Source organism: Dendrobates tinctorius, unplaced genomic scaffold (genome assembly GCF_039654945.1).
Source record: "Dendrobates tinctorius isolate UK_male_01 unplaced genomic scaffold, ASM3965494v1 ptg000165l, whole genome shotgun sequence".
Lineage (NCBI taxonomy): Eukaryota > Metazoa > Chordata > Amphibia > Anura > Dendrobatidae > Dendrobates > Dendrobates tinctorius.
Window position 1 is genome coordinate 15,582,888 of NW_027361832.1, and position 23,652 is coordinate 15,606,539.

The window sequence follows — 23,652 nt, forward strand, 5'->3', positions numbered from 1 at the left end:
TCCTCTTCCGGTCTTCTCTGTTAACGGGGCATCACTGCCGATGTCATGCTGATTAACAACTGGCTCCCCACAGCTAGGCAGCAGGGAGCCGACTGTCAATCAGTATGACACTGGCAGTGACACCCTATTGACAGGTGATTGACTGATCTCTCTGTATGGAATAGACCTAGCAATCACCTGGATCAGTGCTGGGAGAAGGTGGAGCCAGACAAGTCTCCGGCTATGGTCCTTGACTGGATCCTTTGCCTATATGTTCTCGGAGATGCTGTAGTATTTCAGAGATAAATACACCAGGCTGCAATGGTGCAGTCAGGCTCTGTTTCATGCTGGCCACAGTTTGAGTAGCATGATTTAGATGTCAGGTTCCCTTTAAATAAGGTTATCTCTGATACAAAGCAAGATATATTGTGGTCTCACTGGGTTGCTTCAAATTGATGCAGGTCTAAGCCAAAAAGTTTAAGGATTTGAACTCCCCATCACAGGGAATCCTCAGCACAGTTCCACCATCAGTCTCTAGCAGAAAAATGGGTGCACACAACAGACTATTTCATGGTCCCCTTGTAGCATTTTGAACTACTAGTTGGACAGACAGATGTCAGGTTTGGGAAGTTTTTGTATATAGGCACAAAGTCTGGAGTGGCAGAAGAAAGAAGGATGAGGTCAAAACTAAGGTATACTGAAATAGTTGATCACCTCAGCAAAGTATACCTTAAGTAGGAACCTTAAGAAGTCTAGCAATGGTTCTCAATAAGCTTGTGACAGCTAGGCATTTGTGCCTAGAATCCGTTAGTCAGCATGCATGTGCGTGTGACAAACTGGTGTAGGAACTAATAGGACGACAGTGGTGCCAATCTGGATCTTGGGCACATATGCCTCTAGCAGAGGAGAGCAGAGTGGTGGGCGCAGAGGTTCAGAGCTGGGATGTGGTAATGGTGGGGTATAGTGATGAGTGAGTATAGTTGTTGCTCGGGTTTTCCCGAGCATACCCGGGTGTCCTCCGAGTATTTTGGCGTGCTCGGAGGTTTAGTTTTCGTCACCTCAGCTGCATGATTTGCGGCTGCTGGACAGCCTGAATACATGTGGGGATTCCCTAACAAACAGGCAACCGCCACATGTATTCAGCCTGTCCAGCAGCAGCAAATCATGCAGCTGAGGAGACGAAAACTAAATCTCCGAGCACGCCAAAATACTCGGAGGTCAACTGAGCATGCCCGGGAAAACCCGAGCAACGAGTATACTCGCCCATTACTAGTGGGGCATCAAGAACATCTGTTAGAAGCCCAAGTAAATCTAAAGTAAATGCCCCAAAACCAACTGACAGTTAAAGTAAAGAACTCCCTAACAGATAACATAGTACTCATTAATATGGGCAGAAAAAAGAATTTATACAGTAAATAATTTGTATAAATATTCTTTGGGAAATGGTTCTTCTGGGGCAGACTGAGGATTTCATGGCGTACTCTTGTTGACTTGGCATGACTAGTGATTTAGAAACTACATTTATTGCACACTAACATCAGAGATCCTCTACTATATCAGCGCAGTTGACTTCTATTTCATTGAATTCACAATATTTTTTTGTTTTATAGGAATTATCAGATGAAATGAAAGCTTTTGTGGAGCAGTATGGGCAGAAAAGTGATGGGAAGATCGGCATAGTAGAGGTAAGTTCTCCATTTTTTCCACATACACCATGGGCTAAGCAGCTGTAAATGTGCAGGAAGAACTGTATGGTATAAATGAGTGACTGTTCATCCATTAGTAATAAAGTCATGAAGAAAATGAACAGTGCGCAAAGAAAATGAGCAGGCAGTAGTATAAATCAGGTTTATTCATTATTATGTCTTCAGTAAGTTCTCAAAGCTAAAGCTTTTGTGCTTCTTCCAATGGAAAGCAGAAATACCGCAAAGCAGGGAAATGTGACACTGGATGGGGGTCCTAAGTCAAACAATCTTATGCTTTACAGTAATCCTTAGGATAGAGAATTTTAATTTCATTTTTGTTCTCCATTAACAGAAATGCAGAGGTAACGCATTAAGCAAATCATTGGAAATATCATATACTGAGAAAGAAGGGCTCAATAAGAAATTCTTACAATTGCCCCTCTTCCTCTCCTAATATAATAGTGAATCCTGTGAAGCCATGACCAAGTGAAAAGCCCCAATCCTTACTTCAGATTGAATTAATGAGCAGTTTTCTGTATTGCAAGACAAAGTAGTCCACTTCCAGAATGTACTCTCGGGGGAATCTCTGCCTGGAATACTCACATCACGGAGTCTAAGGAAGTTGCATGTACTGGCCCTATAGTTGGCCAAGAGTGCCATGGACAGTTCAGCAACGCTGTACATGCCCGTAGAGTCAGCAGCTCTGTACATGCCCGTAGAGTCAGCAGCGCTGTACATGCCCATACAACTACTATGTCTTTTATCAATTTCAATGGTGTATTTAGGCAAAACCATGACCTCAGGGTATAGAATATGCTTTTGTATGGTACTGCAGCAGGAAAAATGTAGAATTTAATGGAGAGCATTAAAGCAGATGTACAACCATGTAAACTTGATCTCAATGAGTGCTCCAGCACTTAAGTCCTCCATGGTGGCATTGAATCCTCTACTTCTTTCCACTATGGCTTTTATTTTTATAACATCCATATGCTTCATAGAATTTCTGGATAAGGTTTGTTAAAGCGTACCTATTGATTTTAATAATTTGTTATAAGTTTTGATAAGTAGGGGTCTGGACTTTAAGACTCCCAATGTAAGGGTGCACTGAACCTGTAAACCTGGCAGCTTTTGATAGGGCCTCCACAAAGTTTGTGAAAGCCAATCCACTTACCAAGTCCCACAGGAATCTGAACCTTCAACCCTTAACCCCTATATAAGGATTTTGACTTACAATAGGGTCTCCTGGGTTGTGTCAACGGAATAGCTGCCAGTCGCTTAAAATGACCTGGCAGAGGAAGGTGTAAACCAGGAAGGGAGGATACAAGACAAAATTTGATAGGGACGAGGTCAGGGAGGTAGCCAAGGTAAAAAAAAAAGGAGGACAGATCAGAGACAGAATGGTCAGGCAGGAACATTCAGTTCAATGTTAGCAATGCTAATCAAGCAACCAAGGACAGGTATCAGGGCAACGGGAGAATTAACCAGTGTCAGTATATACTAAAAACTGGCAACTCTCAGCAGTATCTGGGAGTTTAAGTAGGGTGTGGTATTGCTCCATTGGCCACAACAGGGAGCCAGTTACTCCTGCTGAATGGCTGGACAGCACACACCTATTCTGCCTTACTGAGTGGCACCACTGGACTCAGCCACACACAATCTCTGACTAGACGAAGCCTGCCCAGCCTAGTGGTATTGGCCATGATGTCTCCTCCATCACCAGTGCTGCCCACAGAATGAACACACCAGCGCCTAATGACAGAAGCATACCTAACAGGTCCAGGTCCAGGTGTAGATATGACTCCCACAAATCACTAAAACATAAAGGCAGAAGGGCTGAAGCAGAGTGTTATGCCGCTTCATTTGTGATCAGCACTATTCAACTCTATTCGGAGAGATGATTTGCATGGATCCATTATAAGGCTAAAGGTAAATGAGGGGACTCAGCTGAGTTGTTCTCTTTCTCCATTTTAGAGATTGTCAGGGTCTTTGACACCCTGACCCCGACCGATCAAAACTTCTCACATTTCACTATAACATGGTAAAAGTAATTTAAAATGATAGGTATACTGTACTTCAACATAGGTGAAGTGGATGAAGCTGTTAGGCACGTGCTAACCAGGCCATATAGATATTCACATGACCTCATAGCACTAAATTGAGGCACATAATAGGATTTGTCACCTGCAGTTACCTTATCTACTCATGGCTTCCATATCACAATAGGAAATAGGCTACAAACATTGCACACAGAAAAGGGACATGAAAAGTAAGATACTTCAGATCTAATATACAGATTCTGAACCATTCTGTAGATTTGTTAATTAATGTACAGGACCGGACTGGCGCACCAAAGTAGATGAGGAGAATCCTCCAATGGGTAAAGGTTCTGATACATTAGTGGGCAACAAATACAATAGGGGACGTCAGGTCCAGCAGAAGATAGCCCCATTATTAGTTGACTTTGATGTTAATCAATCTCCTCAAGGGTCTATTTGTCTGTTTTGTATGTGATGATTCACAGAAAGTCATAGGTGTGGAACTGAATGCCGAGCGCTGCCGAGGGAAGATCAAGTGGGTAAAAATCAAAGGATGAGGTATTGCTAAAATATGTATCAAACAACAACTTTCGGTGCAATGATAACAGCAACGATCATAAAGAAATAAGACTGGAAGTTCACTGTGCAGCTCAGAAATCCATTACAGTATATAGTGAGGGGCTTGTAATAACTGGATGCAGTGAAATAATAACATAGCACTGGATAACAGCTATGTATATGGCTGGAAATGGCAATTATCAGCCAGACTACATAGCAAGCACTAATTCTACCCAGAACCCAATGACAGACACTTCCCTTCTCTGGAATTGTACATGTTATTTAGAGTCCTATGGATACATTTAGAAATAGTCTTACAAGGATTTTCCATAGAAAAAATGGTACCGGGGGGATAAATATGATAAAATAATGAAAGAAGCAGTTCATTCATGTTTGATAATACAACATTTCAATGTCACTGTTCTGGTGCTCCCTTTGCTGCTCCAGTTCCATATTTCTTTAACCAATGACATGCCATCCACACGTGACCACTGCAGCCAATCACTTGAGTCGTACACCACCAAAGCCTGTAACTGGCTACAGTGGTCATGTTCATCAGGTCAAAGGCGGATCTAGGTTTTCCGGTACCACGGTCAAGGATTCAGTTTGTTGTCCCCCTCCCTCCTTTTCCCGCTCAATCGGTTTGCGTAATCATCATGTGACCATCCATATGCAATTTGCACACATACTGTCACATGCCGACGAGCTGCTGTTCCTAATTCTCTCAGTGTTCAGTGAGAAACTACAGTCCCTGCTTCATTAAGGGAGGCAGGAAGAAAAGCTCTAAGTGACTGCAAACTTCTGAATTATCATAGTGATAATTCGCTGGTGTCAGGGCCAGGCACATAACCGCAAGTATACGATGTGACCGTTCCCAGTGAGAATCCAAAAAGACTGTTTCTGGCCTCATGCAATACATTTGCGGCGGCAAGAGTGACAGTCATGTGAGTGCAAGTATGTGATTTCCACACTTCTGGCAACATTCCAATATGACATATCCAACCTAGCTCAATTCACTTGTATTGAGTGAGGCTACGCATGTCGGCACATGACACTTTGCATACAAATCGCAAACTTGCGGTTTCGTGACCTTCCACTCTCATCGATGCTATCAGAGATTCCTGACAGCTTGCAGTGCGCAAGCTGTGAGAATTCAAAGTCCGCAGTCACCTCATCATTGGACAACCCCTTTAATGTACTTAACATAAATAAAAACACAGTAACACTTAATTAATCAGATGGCACAGCACGTTATTAATATAGCCATGTATCACGTAATCTTGAAGGTTATGGATTGTTACATGTGTTCAGGATCAGAACTAATAACTGCGCATGAACTCATCACCAGAATCACCATCAGTACAGAAATACATCACCAGAGACACCAGCAGTTCAGAAACACAGCTTCACAACCCTCATCTGTTTAGAAATACATCACCGGAAACAGCAGCAATACATTAATACATCACTAGAACCCCCATCAGTGCATAATTACATCACCAGAACACCATCAGTACATGAATATATCACCACTACAGTACAGCAATATATCACTTGGTCCCGCATCTGTGCAAAAACACAGCATCACACTTGTCATCAGTACAGAACTGAATCAACAGAACAAACAGCAGTACAGAAATACATCACAAGAACCACCATAAGGACATGAATAAATCACCATAACCACCATCAGTACATGAATATATCACCATAACCACCAGCGGTACAGAAATATATCACCAGAACCACCATCAGTACATGAATACATCACCAGAACCACCATCAGTACATCATGAGGACCACCACTCGTACATTATTTCAGCACTATAACCACAATCAGTACAGAAATACATCACCAGGACAACCATCATTGCATGAATAAATCACCTGAACAATGATCAGTTTATGAATACCTCACCAGAATCACCTTTTGTACATTAATTGTAATGTCAGGTCAGCCCTACATACATTTGTATCACATGAACCCACAACTCCCAGTATGTCCCGTGAATGGCGTGAGAACAATTGATTGTTGGGAGTTGGCACATTACGTCTTCTGTCAGCTTGACAGCCGGCTCAGAGAATGGCTGAATCCCATTACAGGGGAGTGGCAAAATTCAGCTGTTGGGGAGACACCTTGGACCGCTGCATCATACTACCCAGTGGTGGCCCCCTGACTACTACGCCAGGGGCAAGTGCCCCCCATGTACCCCCTAGATATAACCCTGATCTGGCAAAACTGCAGAGTGGCAGTACTGGAGTATTAGGAAATTTAATCAGAAAGTACTGTATTTTTTCTTATTTTATCACACCCCACCTAACTGTCCATTTTTTTTAAGAACCCCTTTAATTTTTTGTTGTTGTTATGAAAATATAATCCAAACCATAATTATTTGCTGATCATTTCCTTTTGAAGGTGTCCCAGGGTAGCTGTAGGGGATTTATGATGGGGGCTGCAGCTTAATGTTAACAGAGAATGCAAATTTAGTGTTGGGGATCGAACAGTTTTGATTTAGAAGAAATCCAAATTCTGCCCAATTTAGGCCTGTGCGACTTTCCCAGTGTTAGGTGTGTGTGGTGCTTTAGCACAACTCTTACTTCAAACACATCGATATGTTTTTAATGAACTGAATCTGCAGCTAAGCACATGACTTCGAGCAATGTAGGGCATATATAGATTCTACATACCCTATGTAAAAACGATTCTAGGAATAATACAGGAAAGTATAGGCGCATCACCAAATGTATTCTCGAAATAATTATATTATTATAACACCCAGGAATATCAGATGTAAAATCCCATCCATATCCTGCGCTGTAACTACAGCATGCTTGACAAGGTGCATCAATATTGCATATACATGTGCATTGCAGGTCTCATGCATAATGTATGAGCTCATATTAAGGCAATGCGTCTGTATTTACATGACGTCCATCTCTCCTAATGAGCGCTATAATATATAACGATTTTTAGTATTTAACATACAATGCCTGCAAGCTAGTTTATATAATCTGGTTTTCTGTTGAGCCCTTACATTTAATGTAAATGTGTACAAAAAATAACTAGAATTAAAATATTACAGGACCACAATATTTCAGATTGTGGGTACCCTTCTCAGTGGTCGAGAGCAAGTTATCTCCGTACTGGGACCGGGGGTGTAACATGAAGGATTCCCACCCAGCATTCACCATTTATATTAGTTCTGTCTTCTTATATGTTAGAGGCCCCCTCACGTACCAACAACCTTTTGCAGCTACACCTTTACCTATACTTATTCTGTTTGTTTTTATTAATCTTTATACAGGATTTCACTCTTTGGCCGGGATCACACATGCGAGAAACACGGCCAAGTCTCGCATGTTAATACCGGCACTGGGGAGCGGAGCATGCGGCTCCACGTATTGCTATGTGGCCGCACGCTCCAATCCAAGTGCCGGCGGAAGTGCCAGGTATTAACATGCGAGACTAGCCCATGTTTCTCGCATGTGTGATCCCAACCTTTAAACTATTTTTGCATGTAGGCTTTCAAAAGACAAGTCCAGCAATACCTTCACGTGATCAGACCGATCCTCCATTACTGAGAAATCACTGTTTTGTATTGATATGCAAATGAACCTGAAGAGCTATGGTAGATCTAAAGCCTCTGTCGCTCCAGCTCTATTCCTTACCTGCCTCCTACTTGACTGTCGTCTCCTTTGCCTGAAGTCACGCAGCATAGAGGCAGGCAGTCAAGCAGGGGGAGGCAGCTGTTGGCTTGGGATAGAGCCGGCGTGACAGAGGCTTCAAATCTACAAATAGTCTTTCTGCCTCTTTTACATATCAGTTGAAACGTGTCTTAGGGTTTTTGTTGATTTTTTTTTGTGCCAAATTTTTCAAAGCGCCTCTTGAATTTGGTGCAAAATTTTAAAAATGCTCCTGTTCCACTAAAATATCTCAAACTTTGAGCAAAAAATACCTCCAGCTGTTAGCTGGAATGGAAAAACCCATTCTGTGCACTGATTGAGACCACGGTGGATCAAAAAAGTTATGGCTGTTTATTCCAAAAGGTTGCAGACACCAAAGATATACTGGAATAAAATATTAATAAAAATATAAAAACTAAACACCAAGGGAATCTTGTGAGAACTGAACCGATTATATATCTAGAAAATAGGCAGACTGGTCACCGTTTGGGATCTTTTTTTTATTGTAGGGTTAAAAATAGATCGTTTTTGCAATTGGGTTTCATTAAAGAATTTGCGCCATTTAGTTTTCACAGGCTCTTTGTTTCCTTGATGCTGTCTGTGGTCAAATCTCAGCTGAGAAGAGCTGAGGAAAAGAGAGATAAGAGTTACAAGCTCTCCTGTCAGACTGAGCTCACTGATGGATTCAACGTTCACTATTGTGTATCCAGCAATAGACAGTGTCACACAAAGGCTGTAGAATAAAAAAAAAAATACAAAAATATTGAAAAAATATACTTCAACCCAAAATACATCAATTTACACACATTAAAAAGAAAATTGTCCCCAAAGGAGGACAATCCCTTTAATTTGGAGACGTACGCAGGGATCAGTTTATGGATGGCCTTGTTAGCAATATTATGGAGAGCGTTATAATAAAGAGCTCATGATAAAATACCACAACGCCTGATAATACATGTACACATTTCCTTCGTACTTAATACTTGACAGTTTTTATTGTGCAGACTTATCAAGCTATTAATCATTTTGACATGCCAAGTTTCCTATTGATTGTTACTGAGGAGCCTGTAATTGGACTGCTGCGGGGAGCGTGATGGAGCCTCGGCAGAATACGTTATCTCTTCCCCATGGTCTATGAGACTTGTTCTGAGGAAGATGCTTTACCCTGTGCCAGACCTGCTTAACACCATGGATGGAGACATCTGAATGTCACATTTGTATCTGTCAACTACATGTTTCATTCATTTGAAGAAGTTGGCCACTTATAGAAAGATCCAGCTGATCGTCCAAAGAGCCAAGTGATCAGATCTAGGTCAATTTTGTAGCTCATTTGTTTAGGCAGGATGCTAAAGCGGCATGGAACCTGTATAGGGGCACCTGGGCTTCTGGGTCCTCATACCACAATCTTGACACTTTACGTTCACTACCATTCTACCCTACAAGTAAGGCTAATTATTTTATATTTTGCATTTAGTATGACATTTATAGAAAAGTCTGTATGGCTCCATCAGAAAGTAGGATGTGTAGGTATATGACACCATGATCCTGGGCACTGTGAGTGCTATATCGGGGGTGTGTACAAATTGGAACATCTGCATAAGAGCCACAGTACAGGCCCCATGCACTTTGTTGTGGGTAACCCCTTCCAAGAAGAGCGGATTTGGGTTGAGATGGAAATGATCTCCAGATCTGCCATTATTCGTCCAAATAGGATGCATCAGAGAAAAGAAAACTATCAGGATCCTGTCAGCGCCGGCAGACTGCAGCAGCTGAGCAGGGTCACTCACCCAGACTACGGGAGAGCCCGGGGTCCGAAACTGCAGGGAAAGTTCTGAGAACAGGACCTGCGACACTAAAGCTAGTAAAGAGTACAAGAACCTACGATCATGTGAACACAGGGGGCGTGGCTTAGCGTCCTGCTGCAGTAGATGACTGTAGGATTCTATTACAGGAATCCTGGAGTAAAGATTAGGGGAAGTCAGGTCAGACAAGCAGGGGGTCATACACAGAGAGGGCAGCATGGTACCAGAGGAGCAAGCAGAGAATAGTCAGAACGGAAGCAATGAGTCATACACAGAGATAGCAACGCAGTACAAAAGGAACAGGCAGAACTCGTAACAGGGACAGAACCGGGTCAAAACCAAACAAGTATAAGCTACGAGGAATGAGTCCACAATGAGGCTATAAAAAGCCTCCCAGAATCTCAGAGTGAGGCCGTCCAGATTAACCTCTGAACTACCTAATCCCGTGAACTAAGCAGATCATGACAAAAACAAGACACCGCCATCGTCTGTCCATGTTCAATGCTTATCTGAATCCCAGATGCCCATTCACAAGTCTTTATTACAACCATAAAGATAAGGAAAATAGATATGGCTTCTTACATTACATTACCTAAGAAAGAAGATATTTGAGTTGGGAATAACAAAGTCGTAAATTATGGATGCTGACAAACCTACAGTACTTACTGTTACATGAATATAATATGCTCCGGCATTGTGGGGGATGGATGTAGGGTCGTCTGTAGAAGAACATCCATGTTAGCAAAAAAAATTGTCACATAGCCTTCCCATTGCCACCAAGCATCGGGGCACCTGGTTCAAAAACAAAAATATCTTCTTCCATTACAGGTCCAACTTTTGCTAAATGTGCTGCTTTGCAACAGTGTGCAAAATGTCTGCCAACTCTATAGGGTAGAGTAATTATCTTATGTGTTTAGTGATGAGCGAGTATACTCGTTACTCAAGTTTTCCGAGCATGCTCGGGTGCTCTCCATGTATTTTGGGCGTGCTCGTAGATTATGTTTGAGTTCCCGCAGCTGCATGATTTGCAGCTGCCAGACAGCCTGAATACATGATGTGGGGATTGCCTGTTTGGTAGGAAATTCCCACGTGTTCATGCTGTCTAGCAGCCACAAATCATGCAGCTTCGAGAACTCAAACATAATCTACGAGCACACCCAAGATACTCGGAGGACACCCGAGCAACGAGTATTCTCGCTCATCACTAGTGACTATGTCAGTTGTAACACTGACGACATGGTCTTTGTATCCAAATGCATTGAGAGCCAAGATGAGAGAGGTTTTGAAAGGGTCGTCTAGTATTTTAAAATTGAAGACCAGGATAGGTGATTAAAGAGATTTTCCATATTAAAAAATATGGCCCCAAACACATCACACACATATAAAAGAACAAACAGCAGTTACTCACCTTATCCCAAGTGCAGTTTCTTTTTACAGGCTGCAGTTGTGACATAGCGACTACAGGTCACATCGCTGCTGCAGCCAATCACTTATGATGTAGATGACACAAACCGCTGAGCTTAATGATTGGCTGCAGCAAGTGATGTGACCTGTAGTTGTAATATTACTTCTGCACAATACACAAAGACCAAAGACATGTGAAAGACTCAGCACTGGACCCACTGAAGGTGAAAACCTTTTTAGGATATGTGCACATGATGTTTTGAAGAAGCCGGTGCTACTGCTGAAGCTTCCCAAGGTGAAACTAGCTCAGGAAAAAGCTGGCAGTCTTCAGCTATGCAGTCTTTTTCTCTGCTATTTAGACTATAGCTAGTAACAAAATATCGATCGTGTGCACAACAAGTGATTTTTACATTGCAGTATTTTCATTTTTTGCAGCGGTTTTGCGGTGCTTTTTCAGATGGATCCCACACAGTCATGTGCACATAGCTTTTCTTTCTGGTAGGTGGGGTTTGGACTTACACTGGTGATCTGATCAGATGTAAACGGTGTATGTAGCAGAAGTGCCCAGCGCAGCCAAATAGAGACAAAGGAATAGTGCCCAATAGGGCAGTTTCTGTCTACACAAATGTTGCATTGAAAATATAGTTTGCGTGGCTGTTCCTGGTGCTGGTCTACTCTTCCTACATGAATTCTCCAGGTTATTTTTTACTAAAGCTGGCTCACATGACCTAGATTCTCGGTCCGTGTACAGAGCACCATTCCTGGAATAATCGTGGGTCTCTTTACCTACTATATACTCGAAAGCCTCATAAGGATATATAAGGCTCGTGAGTTCAGGTCAGGAAACCAAGTGGAAATCACAGTCTGTACAGGGAGCATGAGACTTGGATGCATGGAGCCAGCCTTAGAGTTGTTTTATAGAATCATAGAATGTTGTTAGAGTTGGGAGGGACCTCCGGGGTCCTCGTGTCCAACCCCCTGCTCAAGGCAGGATTCACTAAATCATCCCAGACAGATGTCTGTCCAGCCTCTGTTTGAAGACTTCCATTGAAGGGGAACTCACCACCTCTCGTGACAGCCTGTTCCACTCATTCATCACCCTAACTGTCAAAAAGTTTTTTCTAATATCTAATCTATATCTTCCCCCTTTCAGTTTTATTCCATTGTTTATTGTGTTTCCATGTGCAAATGAGAATAAGGATGATCCCTCTACTGTGACATCCCATCAGATATTTGTAGACAGCTATTAACACTCCTCTTACCCTTCTTTTTTGCAAGCTAAGCATTCCCAGATCCTTTAACCGTTCCTCGTAGGACATACTTTGCAGTCCGCTCACCATCCTGGTAGCTCTTCCCTGAACATGCTCCAGTTAATTGTTTTAGTATTCTGATAATCCTCTTTTTCCCACTAGTTTAGTAGTCTGTAGACATAATTATTCTCTTGCTGCTGTAATATAAATCAGTTCCCCATGCACTGAGCCTGTGATCGACTTATACTTCTAGAAAGTGAGCGATCAGGGGATGCAGAGCTTCTGGGGAGGGAGGGGTCAACAGTCTAAAACAATGATAAGACAGGGCTGTGTCTCAGATCTCAGATTCCCTGTAAGCACTGGAACTAAAGCCTAGGCACAGATCACAGCATTATCCTCATTTATTTCATGTAAAACTGTAGGCAAACCTAAAAGTTACCCATTTCTATCCCCTGAATGTTTAAAGGGAATGTGTTATCAGAAAATGACCTATTGTTTAAATCGGGTATTCGTGTTAAATGTATAGTTAAACTATTTTGGCAATGCCCTATCTTTTATATTAAAGCATCTACTGAGCAACATGTGAAGGGAGAGGGAGCAGGTGAGCTTTGACATCGCCTATTATGATTTGTGGATCCTGTGTTATCAGCTGTGTATAGAAGTGTTACCTGTCTGTGTAATCTCTGTTTAAATGATTAAATCAGACTTCTTCGAAACTCTTTCAGTGGCCAGTGTGACAATTGCAAGATTTTATTTTTATTTAGTTTTTACTTATATTTTTGTTATAGATTATGAAGTGAAATTAAAAAAAAACTCAAAATTTAAAAATAAGATACATTTAAAGCAAAAAAAAAAACCTCATTAAAACCATAGGTCATTTTTGATGACACCTTTCCTGCCTGTTAGGTGTCTAAACCGTGGAAATAAAAGGGATCCTGTCTTCCTGTTTCACCCTATGAGAAACCACGCGTGGCGGCGTGGTCAATTGTCTGTCACCAAAACTGTGTATAATAGTGCATTTCCTGTGCTGTCCAATGGATAAGTGTCAGTAATACATGTGTCCTGTGTGTACTAAAATACTTACGAGTGGCCGTCTTCTACCGATTCTGTGCAGCACCGGTCCCTCGTGGCGGTAGTTCTGGCTGACTGGAAGTCACAGCTAACGATTAGATCTCTCTTGATGTAACTCTATGAGATCCTTGCTCTGACTCTCATAGGGTTACATTGAGAAGTGACTTCAGGTCTGGACCGCCCAGCAGACACTGGAGTGATCAGGCCAGTTAAAACACCAGCAGTCACGTGGTGCAGCAGAGGACCGGAACGGGTGACCAGTAAATATTTTGATACCTAAACGGTGGTAAAATAAAAAAAAAATACACAGTAATAGTTTAAATATCTTAGAGGTGTTACTTAAGGCAACATACCAGCCGTGTACCAATTATAATCCTTTGGTCTTGTTATATAGCTAGTGACTTTTGGATTCCTAAAGGGGGCTTCACACATAGCGATATCGCTAGCAATATCGCTAAAGCGTCACCGATTTTGTGACGCAGCAGCGATATTGCTAGCGATATCGCTATGTGTGACACTTACCTCCGACCGGCTCCCCACTGGCTATTGCTGATCGCGCGAGAACGTCCTGGGCCGTTTCTCATCGGCGGCTTCCTGCTGGCACCGACGATCGACGTGTGGACGCGGGCGGGAGGACGTCTTCACAGGTATGTAACGACCGCCAACCGCTGCTATATTGCTGGTGAGATCTGCCTGTTTGGCAGCTCACTAGTGACCATTTAGCGATGCACCAGCGATCCTGACCGGGTCGTATCATTGTCGCGATCGCTGGTGCATCGCTAAATGTAACGGGACCCTTAGACTTGGGGTCCTAGGTGCTACTTTCACCTCTGACTTCCCTATAAATTGGAAGGTAGTTGCCGATCTCTTCCAGCAAAAAGCGCTCTCCTGCTGGCGATCCAGTGGCTTCTACTGACGTCATGTCGACAGGGCGTGACTGCAGGAGTCATACTGATTGACCGCCTGCTGTGTCAATGGGGCTTGACTGCTGATGGCTCCCCGCTGATGGGCAACGGGGAGTAGAGTTGAGCGACTTTGGTCGGATCGGGTTTCGTGAAACCCGAATGAAACAAAATTTGTTTCGGATGAAACTGGTCCGACTAGGGCAAAAAAAGTTGGAGTTTCGTCTGAAACCCGACCCCAATGCAAGTCAATGGGGAATAAAAGTCGGCATTGAGTGGATGAATGTCATCCGCTCAACTCTAGCGAGGAGCCATCAGCAGTCAAGCCCCATCGACACAGCAGCCAGTTGATATGGAGCGAAGCGGTCAGTGACTACTTGGTGCCAGCGTCGGGTTTAGTTTTTAGACTCATAGTAAAAATAATAAATAAATAGTACATGATAAATTATTTATTTTAAAGCCCCCATTAGGAGAATAGGAGTAGAAGCTGTTCTGGGCAAAAAAATGAACTTTTCTCAGTATTAACCTTACTTTGAACCATTGCAGAAATGTAACAAACTTTTCAAACCAACATCCAAGGCCTTTGTACAGTTATTTCTTTTTCTTCTCTGTTTTTCTGACATTGTAGCAGGACATGGTATATTTGATCTTCAGGAATAACAGTGTGCTAGAAATTATTTATTAAAGGTCAGAATAACAGCCGCGCCTGGAGGGTTATGAGAAACGCTCGCTGTTAAGATCTGGTGCTCACAAATTAGAAGGAGTAAAAGACTCAGGACCCAATTCATTTTTTTTTCTTTTTGCACCTATTTTGTATACTTTTTGGGGTTATTTTTCACCAGTTTTTAATTTGAGTCTTATTCTTCATATAATGTGTGCCTTTTAAAGTCTTATTTTATTTGGTTTTTTTTGCCTGGTTTCTTATGTTTGTCTTTGAGGGTGAAGTTCCAGATGTTTTCAAATGTTTCATCAATTGTGATTTTAAAAAAAAAATTGCCACAAGACGTACTGCAGTAACCTGCCGGAGTGATTATATGTGCACCAGACAAATATTTTGGTGTAAATATTGCGCCATTTAAGTGGAACCTGCGACTTTTTTTGTGCTAAAAAGTCACACAACTGGTTAAATATAAAATTAAATGAAGGGGTTTTTTTTCAAAAATGTCATGAAATTTTTAACACTTTAAAAAGAAAAGTGACGTAAAAAAATCACAAATGATGAATCGGGTCCCAAGTGGTGAAGGGTTAAGTGAGTGCAGAGATCCACGCTTCCCTCACAGCTATTAAAGCTTAAAATTGAATGAATTGGTAAGAAGTTCATTCTATAGTCGGCAGTAATCTTTCTGGGACGCTGCGCCCTACAAGAAATCATCCTCGTTTTTCTCTCTTCCGATTAGAATTCTGGAAAATAATGTTTTTGCGCTCAACACAATCTCAAATTGGGAATTTTCGGAACAATGGAATTGGTTCACTTGTAATAATTATCCTCCGTCATTGAGGGGTCGGGTGTCTGGAATCGGTTCATTAAAAATTAGAACTCCTTAAAAGAAGATTCTTATGTGTAAAAACCGTGATCGTGCACTAATCTGCCACCATCCAAGGGTCAGATATAAACTACTACTAGGACAACCCCTTCTGGATCAAAATGTTTGGCGCCAATAAAATAATAAAGCCTATACTCTCCTCCAGTGCCGGCGCCGTTCCCACTCTATCTCCCGGGGGCTCCTGTGCTGTTGTGACACGTGACGTCGGCACCCAATCAGCACTGTCGGACAAATCGAACCTGAGGAGGAAGTCCGGGATCAGCTGATCTCAGACTTCCTCTTCCTGCTGAATTCGACAGGAAGCGGGGACAGCGACGCCAGCGCTGATTGGGCGCCGGCGTCACGTGTCACAACAGCACAGGAGCCCCGGGAGATGGAGTGCTAACACCGCTGGAACGGCGCCGGCACGGGAGATGAGTATAGGCTTTATTATGTTATCGGGGCCAAGCATGGGGTATAAGAACAAGTTGTCCAAGTAGTGGACAACTTCATTAAGGACCAGCCTTGTGCACAGAAATAGCAGTCGGTTCCTTCACTTTTCTGCTTTGGCAGCGCACACACCGAGCTGCGACTTGCGGATATCACTTGTTCGCAAAGATCCGCACTCATCTGAGCTTAGCCTTGAGGGGTGGGTTATTTTGGGAGGCAAAAATATACAGCTAATTGTCCATGTATAAAGAGAGTGTGCCCCAATCATTAGGAAATTCTAAAACTGATATGGCGAGTTTCATCCTTTTTTTATCTTTGTGTTTTACTACTAGTTTGAATGAGCTTACTAACAGATCCTCAGTTAGCTCTTTCTACAGCCAGCAATATGCAGAGAAAGAAAGAGCCCGTAAAAGGCAACAGTGCAACATTTGTAATAAAACCAAATATTAAAAATTATTTTTAATGCAAAATGCATGAATTTAAGTAAAAAAAAAATTCCTGAAGAAGTCCATGTTCTTTAACCCTTCCAAACAAAATTACTGAGGGATTGTAGATTTCACTAAACAATAGCATTATCTGTCCACCACTACATTACAAGGATTGTATATAGGTCACCCAAGCTCTCTGGGTAATTACATTTAGGTCAGGGCAATGTTCCATGTGCTGAGTATAGGAATATGGGTCACTGAACTTGTATGATTCAGGGGACACTGGAATATTCTTTATGTTTAATATTCGACACTGAAAGAAATTCCCATTGAATACACATCACGTTGGCAAGCAATCAGCATTATTGATGAGCAAGCGTGCTCGGATAAGGTGTTATCTGAGCATGCTCGAGTGCTAACCTAGTGTCTTCGGCGTGCTCAAAAAATGTGTTTGAATCCCCGCGGCTGTTTGACAGGCGCAGCACATGCAGGGATTGTTTGTTTGTTGTGACACTTGATTTTTCATATACATGTATTTCAAGTCATAAAAATTGTTTTTTGACTTAAAATATTTCAGTTTACAGAAAGTAGAGCAACCCTTATGTTCCCATACATTTCCCACAGGTTTAATAGTCAATTTAAAGTGGATCTGTCACCGCATTAACTTTTTGCATTAATAAATAAGATCTCTTAGACCTGATGAGAGTGGGAAATTTACTTTGAAAATTTACGTCAGAATGGCTGTATAATCCTGATATTAAGTTGAGTAAATTATGATTCCCGATGAAGCAGCTCATCTGTTCAAATGTATTCTGTCTCCACCCAGCCTGACTGACGGCTGCAGCTTGTACCGAGCAGTGTGAGACCTCAGCAGCAGCAGGGAGGAGGGACACTGAGGAGCTGTCAGTTAGGATAAGTGGATGGAGAATGAGTATATACGTTCATAAAAGAAATACAGTCATTTTGACATTTTAGATTTTCAAAATAAGTACAGCGTTCTTAGAGACCAATTTAGTGACGTACACAGTTTGTAATGTGAAATCTGGTGACAGATCTATTTTAAAACAAAATCTGTAAAATACCTGTGTCTAGAGATTCCATCTTTCAGCCTCTTTAAATATTACTTATCGAAGGTACTCTTTTTGTTTGACCGGCATGGGAGTCTTGACAGTTTTCCTTGGAAAGACCAGACTAACCCCACAGGTCTAAGCTGGTGCATGAGTTATTGTTACTATTATTATGCATTTATATAGCGCCATTTATTCCATGGCGCTTTACATGTGAAAAGGGGAAATATAGACAAGTATAATAAACATGTGGAAGACAAGGGACACACAAGTACATAAGGAGAGGGGACCCTGCCCGCGAGGGCTCACAGTCTACAGGGATGGGTGAGGATACAGGAGGAGAGGGTAGAGCAGGTCGGGCGGTGGTTCAGTAGAACCGAGGATCATTGCAGGCTGTAGGCTTGTCGGAACAGGTGGGTCTTCAAGTTCTTCTTGAAGGTTTCCGTTGATGGTGAGAGTCTGATGTGTTGCGGCAGAGAGTTCCAGAGTATGAGGAAGCACGGAAGAAGTCATGTATGCGGTTGTGGGAAGAAGAGATGAGGGGGAGTAGAGAAGGAGATCTTGAGAGGATCGAAGGTTGCGTGCAGGTAGGTACCTAGAGACCATGTCACAGAAGTATGGAGGAGACAGGTTGTGGATGGCTTTGTATGTCATGGTTATGGTTTTGAATTGGAGCCTCTGGGCAATAGGAAGCCAGTGAAGGGCCTGGCATAGGGGGGAGGCTGGGGAATAGCGGGGAGACAGGTGGATTAGTCGGGCAGCAGAGTGTAGGATGGACTGAAGTGGTGCCAGAGTGCTAGAGGGGAGGCCAGAGAGTAGGAGGTTGCAGTAGTTGAGACGGGAGATGATAAGAGCATGCACTATTGTTTTTGTGGTTGAGGAATGAGCGGATCCGGGAAATATTTTTGAGTTTGAGGCGGCAGGAGGAGGTGAGGGCTTGGATATGTGGTTTGTAAGAGTTTAAGTACAGTTTTCATTTAGCTGCAGTAGATCAGCTGATTTTCATGGAGGCTGCAATCTAAAAGGAGTTGTCTCAGAAGTTTTATACCATGAGATACAATTTTTGGGCAGACAACCATATTTTTAATCCAAGTGCGACAAAACATCGGATCGCACTCAGACCAATCTTATTTTACGGGACCTTGGACCTGTCCGATTTTTTCGGTCTGGGAAAAAAACTGCAGCATGCTTGAGTCGGATTCGATATTTTCCACACACTCGACCATACAAGTTAATGAGTCCGTGGAAAATATCGGACTGCACTCGGGTGACATCTGAGCGCCGTCCACTTTTAAAGGACTGACACATTGGAGAAAATAGAGATTTATTTCTCTATTCTTCTCCTCATCTGAGAAAATCTGACCACAGTTCGATTTGCATAATTGGCCCAATTCAGAAGAGCTCCCTGATAGATTCTCAGTTAACACATTCTGCAGCTAGTAAAAGACATTATAACACAAAGGCAATAGAAGGCAAACGATAATATTTTTAATGAAGTAAAATTGCAAAAATTATTTCTAGCCCCACTTACATGCATTTACGTAAAAAAAATTAAAAATTGTCCACTTTTGGGAACATTGTTTTTCCTATGTAACTGCATGTAATTGGATTAAAAGTCATTTTTGTAAATGGGTTTTGTTAAAAATATTGCGCTGTTTGCCATTGGTAGCCTTTGTGTTAGGCCGGGGTCACACATGCGAGAAACTCACATGAGTCTCGCATCTCAATACTCGACACTGCTGCCGGCACTCCGACCGAACCGCTCAGCTGCATGTATTTCTATGCAGCTGAACGCTCCGGCCTGCTTCTCATTCATTCCCTAGTAGTTTACAGTCGGAACGGTCGCATTAGCAGCGCTCTGGCTGTAAACTGATTAACTCCCAGAGACAGATTACGTCGTGGGACTTGACTGAGCGCCGGACAGGTAGTGTATATTGTTGGTTTATTATTTTATACATTTTTACAGGAGAACAATGGCTTCGATATGGGATTAGGCGTATAATAAAGATTTTAAAACTGTGTGTGGTGTATTCTTTCATTAAAATACTTTGTTCTAATTGTGTGTGTTTATTTAACCCTTGAATAACTCTAGGATTAGTAATGGATAGATGTCTTATTGACACTTCTCCATTACTAAGCCGGGCTTAATGTCACCATACAATAGCAAGGTGACATTAACCCCTTATTAACCCCACTTGCCACCACTACAGGGCAAGTGGGAAGAACCTGACAAAGCTCCAGAATAGGTGCATCTAATAGATACGCCATTTTTGGGCAGCTGCAGGCTGCTGTTTTTAGGCTGGGGGGGCCCATATTCATGGCCCCTTACCAGCCTGAGAATAGCAGCTCCAAGCTGTGAGTTTCGCCGGGTTGGTTACAAATATAAGGGAGACCCCATGTCGGGTTTTTATTCATTCATTCTCTCCTGCTCGCTGTTGCCGGCAGAGCAGGAGAGAAGAATGACAGACGCATTCAGCACCAGCCACCAGGGAACAGCGCTTACTGTAGTGCTTCTTCCCCGGTGGCCGTCCGTGTGGTCCTGATGCGGCACACGTTTGCCACACGGATGTACCACGTATCCACACGGATAGCTCCGGTACTGTTTTTTCCGGTACCGGAATTGTCTGGACGTGTCAGAATGCCCTTACATTGTGTATTGCTGGCTGTAGAGTGAACTAACTGAAAATTCACCAGTGAGATCATTTTGACAGTGACTGTACAGTGGAAAACTTTGAAACTTCTTAATGTCTTTTCTTCTGAGCTACCTTTAGCTGATTTTTGACCACAGTCAACATCAAAGTTAAATTTTCAAAGAAACAAAGTCTGTAAAAGTCTAACGGTGCAAAATTTTCAATGAAATTGAATTACAAAAATAATTTTTAGCCAAAAAATGCATGCATTTACATTAAAAAAAAGTCCCCAGACGAGTACATCTCCTGCAATATTCTTACTCACTTTTCCTTCCCATGTTGTGTGATCCTTAGATCGCACTCTTTCTTCCATCAGATGCTCTCCATAATGATCCCGCTCTCTCTATTCCCGCTTCCTATTATCGGCCCTCTTCTCCATGCAGACGGTGGATGCGCTATAACAATGTTTGTTTTATACCATATTTCAGATTCATAGATAATACATAGCAAGAGTGAATATATAAAATATCAACCTGTTGATGTCTCATTAAAATCTATCATTAGATGCGGTGCTTAAAAAACAATTTAAAAAAATCTCGATTTGCAGAGAAAGTGACTTGTGAGGACACTGGAAATAGCCCCGGGTGATTTGTATTTCACTCCAAGGCAGACAGAGCCTAACCTTCCATTCTGTTGGAAGATTTGGCCATTAATGACTAGTAGCTAGGGACAAGAAAAGTACAGTATCACGAAATGAGGTCATAAATCTGCCATTCACTCCAGAGCATAGGAGGTGATTCAGACCATTATCAGCTCTCATACCACTTAGGGGAAGAAAAATAATTAAACTATTGTGTGTGACCCTGGCTTTACAAATCTGCCGGCGGAGGAAAGGCCTCACATGCAAATGACTAGTTCCATAATCTAGTATCTATTTTCACAGGAAAAGGTAAAAATGCAAATGATACAGAAATTGGTTGTTTGTCAGAAGATTGTGATTTTTTTGTCAAATTTGTTTTCGGGATGTCACTTCCACAAATGCGTTACACAGGGGTGGAAAGAATAGCTGTGAGGACAATTATACAAGATATAGTGAGGCAAGGCTAGGGCAGTGGTGGGGCCAATGGTGACAACTGGATGGCTGCCTTTATGTGTAATATTGGTATTACCGGTTGGGATCTTTCGTCTACTTTGCACAATTTGTGCAATTTTTCCAGCTTTCATCGCTAGTGATGAGCGAACGTGCTGGGATAAGATGTTATGTGAGCATGCTCGGGTGCTAACCGAGTGTCTTCAGCGTGCTCAAATATTATGTTCCAGTCCCCGCAGTTGCATGTCCGCAGCTGTTAGGTAGCCACAACACATGTTCTGTTAGCACCTGATCCCAGCACGTTCACTCATCACTATTCATAACGAAATATGCAGTATTTCATCTAACTTTGTGTAAATCAATAGTAGAAGGAAATGTAAGAAACTTTTAAATGCATGTTATCAGGGAATGATATATCATTAACGAAAACCACAAAAATAAATGAAGGGTCAAGTTGAGAAAAGATCCATATTAAAATTCTATTTTATTGATACAAAAAAAAAGATACAGAGGCTTGTAAGCAGAAAATGTCATATAGGGGATGCCGTTTTAGGCGATAACCAATTACAATAGGGAGGAGGAATTTGCATAAGAAATTTAATCAAAGAGATATAAATGGTGCTGTGACATCATGTGTTCCTCCATACCCTTAATGGACACCAGGTTTAAAGTAGTTGATATTGCTTATGACATCATTGCCTCTATGTTCTATTATAGCTAATAGATCAGGTAGGGTACCCTTGATTTATCCAGGTATGGATTCTAAGGTAAGAGGGAGTTGACATGGATTGATAGGTGGCACATCAGTAAAAGTTAATAGTGGTAAAAAAATGTGCAGCAAGACAGGTTGGATTTGAGTCAGTGTGCAACCACCCAATCCATGAAGATATTAAATCATTTGGAAAGGGACCCTCTTGGTAAAAGGCAAATAGCTAATGAAGCGTGAAATAAAAGTAAAGGAGGTGTCAGTGGTATTCCAGGTGGAAATGGTCACCTCATTATTCCCTCACCCCGACGCGCATTTCGCCGCCAGCTTGTTCAAGGGGCAGGATTGCGAATGAAACAAGTTGCCTTTCTTTCCATGATGGGTGTTTTTTTTTCATAGGAGTTTTCTTACTATTTTAACATGGGCTAAATACATTTTGCATTCTGTTACAAGAATCTGGAAAAAACCTTGTTCTTCCTTCATTGCTGCATGCTAGCGATGGTCGAATATACTCGGATAACGCATTATCTGAGCATGCTCAGGTGCTATCCGAGTATCTTGGGCGTGCTCGTATGTTATGTTTGACTCCCTGCGGCTGCATAATTTGCAGCTGTGCATCCACACATGTGGGGATTGCCTGTTTGTTTAACAGCCACAAATCATGCAGCCGCAGGGAGTCAAACATAATATATCAGCACTCCTAAGATACTCGGATAACACCCGAGCATGCTCAGATAACATGTTATCCCAGCACGTTCGCCCATCACTACTGCTTACGTCTAATCTGAACAGGGTTCCTCTCACCTGCCACATGTGAAAATTTATTCGGAAAGCTGGCTTTTTTTTTCCCCCCTTTTTCAACTTGTTTGCACAGAAGTTTCCTGATCTGCTATTGAGCTATGTGCATCGTTTGGCCAGATACATGGACTGTCTAGATGCAGAGCTTTACTGAATGGAACCCTGCAATATCGTTGTAATACTTCTCCTCCCAAGCGGTTATGCAAATTTCCTACGATCGTTCAGTTTACACAAATGTTTTGGAAATGAGCTTTGTCACACTGGATTATCTCCCTGCATCCTAGTAGTATTTCATTCAAATATGCCATTTGCAAAACTAATGTCATTCAGCCATGATCTGCTAATGATGATAATGATGACGCAGACCTTCCAGGGATTTCCTTTAGTGACTTAAAACGTCCAAACATAAGAGAAATCAGTTTAGCATTTTTGGGGTAAGAATGAGAAAAATTAAAATGACAAATGTTGTTCTATGGTCTGGTCTGGGCTTCCATTGATGGGACCCAGATCTGTCGCTCAGCATGGTCAACGTTTCAACTACCGAAGCCAATAAAGACCCCAAAAATCCGATAACAGATGAACGTTTCTA

General features: G+C 42.1%; 1 protein-coding gene across 1 annotated transcript in view; it reads left to right on the forward strand.

The window, feature by feature from the left end:
* Positions 1-23,652, forward strand: part of CALB1 (calbindin 1) — a 90,369-nt gene that overhangs the window by 5,167 nt on the left and 61,550 nt on the right. The window contains exon 3 of the mRNA XM_073550520.1: positions 1,590-1,664. Coding sequence (XP_073406621.1) covers positions 1,590-1,664 — 75 coding nt within the window. The remainder of the gene's footprint in view (positions 1-1,589; positions 1,665-23,652) is intronic.